This window comes from Salvelinus fontinalis, chromosome 22 (genome assembly GCF_029448725.1).
Source record: "Salvelinus fontinalis isolate EN_2023a chromosome 22, ASM2944872v1, whole genome shotgun sequence".
NCBI classification, from domain to species: domain Eukaryota; kingdom Metazoa; phylum Chordata; class Actinopteri; order Salmoniformes; family Salmonidae; genus Salvelinus; species Salvelinus fontinalis.
This window is the reverse complement of record NC_074686.1, coordinates 27,225,335-27,231,348: the sequence shown is the minus strand read 5'-3', so window position 1 is coordinate 27,231,348 and position 6,014 is coordinate 27,225,335. Positions and strand designations below refer to the sequence as shown.

The window sequence follows — 6,014 nt, the reverse complement described above, 5'->3', positions numbered from 1 at the left end:
ACGATGTGTATGTGTTATGTCTCAACACAAGTCTTGTGTGGTTGAGTTACTTCCCTGTGAAATTAACACCTGATAAAGGTTGAGATGCAATCAGAAGCTCCAACATTCTGAATGAAAAGCTTAAATAGTGGAAAATGTGTGGAAACTATTTTTCTCTTGCTTTGTCACTTTGTCTCGCCTTCACCTTGTTTGTGACCATAGCTAATCACAAATCAGGTTCTCCATCTAGCCTTCCATTCCATGATTTGCCCGTCACTCTTCCAACAGCCTCTGTCACCAAGGTCCCATTGACACTGTGACTGTGTTGCATCCCAAATGGAACCCTATTCTAAAAGTAGTACTCTATGTAGGGAATTGTGTGCCATTTAGAACGCAACCTGTGAGATTCCACAACCGGTTGAATGGGGTAAGATATGAGGAACTTTGTGTTATATATTTCACACTGGGCACAGACAATTAAACGTCGGTTCAACATAATTTAATTGAAATGGCATGGAAAGAATGTTGATTCAACTAGTTTGCCCAGTGGGTGTTGTCCCTCCCTCTGCGTGATAAATTGTCTATGAGTATGACTCTGACCTATGACCCCTTAGGTAAGAATAATGATCAAAGAGCAGTGTCACAGCAAATATGCTGGAAACACACACAGAGACACTCGCACACACCTGCCCACCAGAGGGGTTTTCTACAAAGCAGAATCAATGAGTTAGCCAGCTAACTTTGATAAGCAACCAAGAATTATTGATTTTGAGGTTGATTTAAAAAGTTAAACTTAATGTTTTTTTTTTCTTCGCTTAAATCAATTAGACCATGCCCATTTTAAACTTATTTTTACAAAATATTTAGGCAAGTTAGCTGGTGAACACCTTGATCCTGTTTTGTAGTCTTTCCTGAGGGGTATACTAAGTCTATACCCTGATATACTGACAAACTCTGACACTTGAAATGTCCAGAGCAATTACAACTCAAGCTGCCTGTACTTGTCCTTATCACCTCAGGCAGTGACATCAGCGGGGTCTGTCTTTCAGCTAGGGTGTCATTTTTGAAAAAAATTGCAGCATGAAGGAAGCCCCAGTGTTGATGTTGCTATGGAAACTCACTGTATTGTATCATTGAGGTCTAAAGTCCATCTGCAGTGCCCCAATGCCAGTCATGGGACCCCTAACCACAGAAAATACATCAGAACAGCACTGGCATGTGTCTGTCTGTGGGATTCTATCAATCTTTCGTGCGGGACATTCCCTAATTTGGCTTTGAGAACATGTGACTGTCACTTCCTCAAGACTATTGAGGTCCGAAGAGAAGGCCAACTTCCAAGTCAGTGTTTCTAGAATGTTCAATTACTCCAATCCAATAAGAACCAAGAATTACAGCGGGCCCAGGTTCACATTTTTATTTTAGTATTCATAGGTCAAAGAATGAGGTTCAAAGCATGATTCTAAATAGTAAATCATAACACCATCACCAGTGTAACTGACAAGCGCAGTGAGAAATCTGCCTCGTTTAACTCTGGCACAGTTCTATCTGGAAACAACGTCAAAGTTGGGTGTCAAGTTCAGATGCTTAAAAAAACAGTATGAGAACTTTGGCCAAGCTAAGAAATGCGATTTAAAATGTTGGTTTTCCCAATGGAGCAAGCTGCATGTAACAGCAATTAAAATAGTTAAACCTTCTCCTGTAGGGTCCAGTGTGTTTGGGTCATGTCAGAGTAGGCCAACAGTCTACCCACAAATCACCTCTAAGTCATATTTTCACGTCTTCTGTAATATTGCTTTTCGGACTTGTGTATTTCCAATGGGAACACCAACAGTAAACACGTGATCACATTTTTCAAAATCAGCTTCCCTAGTATCAATCAACTACTTGGTATAATTTCACCGCGCACATGTTGAGTCAGTAGGTCGAACAATGAATCTGGCAGAGTCTATGGTTACAATTGGTTGAAGTCAGGGTGCATTAGTTACAACCAGTGTTGTCAGCGCTATGTAACAAACCTCAGCACAGGCAGAGGGGGTGGTAAAATGAAGCATATAAACCTTTATTGAACAGCTTTTTGAAAAAATATTTACAAAGTGAATATACAGCAAAAGACATACTGTTCAAAGGATTCAAGTATGCAACGTGGGGAGATGAAAAAAATAAACTAGCTGAATGTGAGGGAGAAGATGCCAAACTACATGGATTATACATGGTGTACATTCCAACAGTAACTACATATCAGTTGAGGAACCAGTCCCTACCAGTACTGGATGAGGAATAGGTTCATTAAAAAGCGACAAATCACCCATCCATTTCTCCTCACTGGTCTTATTCCCAGTAAATATCATCCTATCACTAAAAATGTGTACAAAAGCACAGACTTTCACCTGACTGCTCTGCACTAATACTATGGCTAAACATGCTGGAAATGACAACAAAAAAGTGGAGACATGAACAGTCCTGAGAGGCAGGAACAGGGACATGGTCGAAGGTCAGGGGGGGAGGCCACAAGGGATGTCAGTTGGCTGAGGAAGGGGTGCTATTGGGCCTCGTCCTCGGGACAGGAGTGCCAGGTCAGCCTCTCCTCGTAGAAGGAGATGACCACCTGAGGGCAGCGGGTGTTGGCCTCGCGGGCCGGGACCAGGTCCGCCTCATCTGAGTCTTTCCTGTAGAGCGGAGGGACAATGGTTGGTGTTTATTAGTGGCTATTGAGCAAAATAAGACTCACCTATTTAGCAAGTAGCACTGTTCAGGATAATAAAGTTCAGGTGCACATCTAGAAAACTAAAATGTGGCAGTAACGAAGGCACACGTACAGTAATCTTAGGAGGTGAACGTTATACCAGGGAAGATAAATTATGAGGAATGGCTCTTGCAACCCTGAAAAGGGGTGATATGAGAGCAACAGCACAGGTGAAGAGTTCATTTCGCAATTTGAGACTCACCACTTCATCAAGAACATAAGTTCTCCACTGCTGTCTGTAGCACCGATTATCCTCTCTGGATCCAGGCTCCTGGCAAAGCCCCGCGGCTTGTCACTCTGAAACACACGGTACAGTCAACAAAGCTCCCATGCAACCAGTCTGGAAACCACAACAAACTGAAAAAATAACTATTGCACTTGCATACCAGCCTATACACAAAAAAGGACTAGAAAAACAAAATCCTACAACGTTGATTTGAAACAAAAATCTAGGTGTATTTGGACACTCACCACATCCTTCTTCTTCTTGGCTTTGTTTCCCTCAGTCTCTGGCTCATCTGTTGAAGACTTCCTCTTGTTGGAGTCAGGATTCTCCACCACGGTCTTCTGTGCTTCCAAGAAAGCTGAGATCAGCTCTGGACAATCCAGGTTATCCTCTGGCTCCCAAGTGTTATCCGCTCTGAAAGGAAAGATACAGTAGTCAGTGACTATTTCTTCTCCTGCGTATTTCAAAAGACTATCAGCATACTGTTAAGAGTAAAACATGCTCTAGAAATGCAGCAAGTTAAGACATTTCACAAGAGGTATATCTGTAACTAAAATGTCAGTCTTTGAAATTCAATTCAAATGCAGATTTCAACTAGCTAGGTTCTCCAGGATAAGAATGCCACACAGGCAGAGGCCCCCGGAACTGTGCACTCACTCTGTAAATCCCTTCCACTTGAGGAAGAATTCCACCTTCCCGTTGACAATGCGCTGGTCCATCACCTTCTCCACAACATACTCCTCTGGCGGCTCTGCCTCCAGCACCTCCTTCTTCCCTTTGCCATTCTGCTTTTTACCCATGTTTGGCTGCGAAACAAGAGGGGAGGAGGTTTTCATCTTTTTAAAGAGACGAATTTGGGTTTTAATAACATGACAATGCTTACACAGACTAGCAATACAATATTATTATCAGATTATTTTTCAAGTGATACTTTGACACCCAACGTGCCATTCCCTTATAGGGTGTCAAATGTGTACCGTCTTAAAATAATTTCAACCACCATATAGTGCAGATGCAGCGCCCACTATAGGCTGCATGGAGCTCGTTCGTTTTGCACTTCATCATGCCTACCCTCACAGATAACGCTAACACAATAACCTTTTTAGCTAAATAAAACGGGCACATGGGTTGCAATTTTATTTTCTGTAACAACGGTGGGCCAATTGTGCGCCGCCCTATGGGACTCCCAATCACAGTTGGTTGTGATACAGCCCGGGATCGAACCCAGGTCTGTAGTAACACCTATCGAAATAGAACTACAACATTAGTAGCAAAATTTCTCATGGCACTACATCGACCACGCATCTAGTCCGCCAAAAATCTAGTTAGCTTTCTGCTTACCAGCGTGAGCGAAAACGCAAGGATGGTATATTGTTTTGCTCCAGGCTGCAAACAACTCTTCAGTGGGAAGGTGCTTGTTTTATTGGTTACCAAACGATGTCTAGGAAACTTTGGGTCCGTCTGATAATGTAAGCTAAGCCTTTTAGGTAGAAGCCAAAAGGTATACACCCCAAGGTGGTTTTATTTTCCATATCAGGTGGTATGATGTGTATAGTGTTACCACCGTTTTCTGTAATAAACCTTAACTAGCTAGCTAGCTATGATGAACATGTTTCTTTCATGATAGCTGTTTGTTGCCAAGCAACAGATCATGCTCACATGCTAAAAGTGAGGGGAATCGCTTATGGAAATAGACTAGGCAGCCGATAGTGCAGATCTAGCGCCCTCTATAGTCTAGGATTGATGTGCATTCCCGGTAATACACTCGCATCCCCGGTGAACCGGCTCGTGCATAAAGATCCATCAATTCAAGCTGCAAGGCATTATTTCCCTCCTTAACCATCGAAAGGCGTGCCGCCGGAAAAAATTACGTGAAAATGTGTACCGTCTTAATAAAATAATTTCAACCACCATATAGTGCAGATCCAGCGCCCACTATAGGCTGCATGGAGCTCGTGCGGACAATGCTAACAAAATTAATGTTAGCATTGTCTGTCTCACACAGACAATGCTAACAAAATAACTTTTAGCTAAATAAAACGGGCGCATAGGTTGTAATTCTATTTTCTGTAACGTTACTGTTAGCTATGTTGGCTTCTAGCCAACGTTAGATTCTGTAGATGTAACTAAACAGCTAACGTTTTAGTTAGATTTAGTTAGGCCCCTTCGTTTCTCCCCCACATCTAGAACCTATTTTCCAGGCCTAGGGGCTAGTCTAATGCTTACATTGATTGAACATACAAGCGAAGTAGTTCCTCAAAGCTAACTACTCAATTAAACACAACTAAACTGTGTGTTAACGTTAGTTAACTATACATTGTGTGTTAGTTTGCTAGCGAAGTAGAATTTGCCATCTTAGTTAGCAAACTTCCAAGGCTTAGCTAGCTACCAGACATTAAGGTTGGCACAATGGCCGGTCAAATTGTGATTGCAAGGCCCAAAAGCTGCAAATTGAGTATCCCATTAGCACTTGTTATTTGATTAGGCAGTGAGAATCAGATATTCCTTTGATAAAAGGGCAACTAGCTGACTATCAAGCGAAGTTATAGTTAAGCGTGCTAGCAAGTTAACTAGCTAGCGCAAAGAAATCCCTTTGTCAGCGTAGCTTTGGTAACATTAGCTAGCAAAGCTGTAACGTTAGTACCTAAATTGGCTACCGTGGCTAGACACAAATATGCATAACATCAATTATCAGTCTACACAACACCTTGCATAATAATTCGAAGTTGGATCTTGAGGGACTCACCTTGCAAATCAATAAAAAGCTGATGTAGAATGAACGACGGAAAAGGAGCAAGCAACTTCGTTCTCTTCTCACCCGCGTGTGGTGCAGAATGTTGCTGCTGCGCGAGCGCCAAAAAAAACCTCTGCCTTTTTCTACGGGTGCCGCTAGGGTAACTATTAACTTAACTTCGTACTCTGGATGTTTCCAAAGAAATCGTTGAATCCAGTCCCAAACAAGGAACTTTAAATACACATTCTGTAAGATTTCCAGTAATGAGAATTAATGGCATAGGCTTAGCTACCCCCCTTTGAAGAATATATACGAAGTGGTGAAATGATCAG

The 6,014-nt window shown here is 42.2% G+C and overlaps 1 protein-coding gene across 2 annotated transcripts; it reads right to left on the bottom strand.

The window, feature by feature from the left end:
* Positions 1-2,017: 2,017 nt before the first annotated feature.
* LOC129820113 (chromobox protein homolog 3-like) lies at positions 2,018-5,809 on the bottom strand. Of its 2 annotated transcripts, none has more exons than XM_055877002.1 (5): positions 5,695-5,809; positions 3,606-3,784; positions 3,194-3,362; positions 2,925-3,019; positions 2,018-2,645 (listed from the first exon to the last, which is right to left on the bottom strand). In XM_055877002.1, exons 2-5 carry the CDS (start codon positions 3,782-3,784, stop codon positions 2,519-2,521), a joined length of 570 nt encoding a protein of 189 aa, XP_055732977.1. In that variant the 5' UTR covers positions 5,695-5,809; the 3' UTR covers positions 2,018-2,518. The 2 variants fall into 2 exon arrangements, with proteins under 2 accessions (XP_055732977.1, XP_055732978.1); XM_055877003.1 differs by having other exon boundaries at positions 3,606-3,754; positions 5,695-5,808.
* Between the last annotated feature and the right edge of the window lie 205 nt (positions 5,810-6,014).

Excerpts from the sequence above, each read along its gene's own strand:
- LOC129820113 (XM_055877002.1), bottom strand. The coding sequence starts at position 3,784 with ATGAAAACCTCCTCCCCTCTTGTTTCGCAGCCAAACATGGGTAAAAAG. Across the intron at positions 3,363-3,605 it reads AAGTGGAAGGGATTTACAGA|AGCGGATAACACTTGGGAGC; the intron begins GTGAGTGCACAG and ends CTTTCCTTTCAG. Across the intron at positions 3,020-3,193 it reads CCAAGAAGAAGAAGGATGTG|AGTGACAAGCCGCGGGGCTT; the intron begins GTGAGTGTCCAA and ends CGTGTGTTTCAG.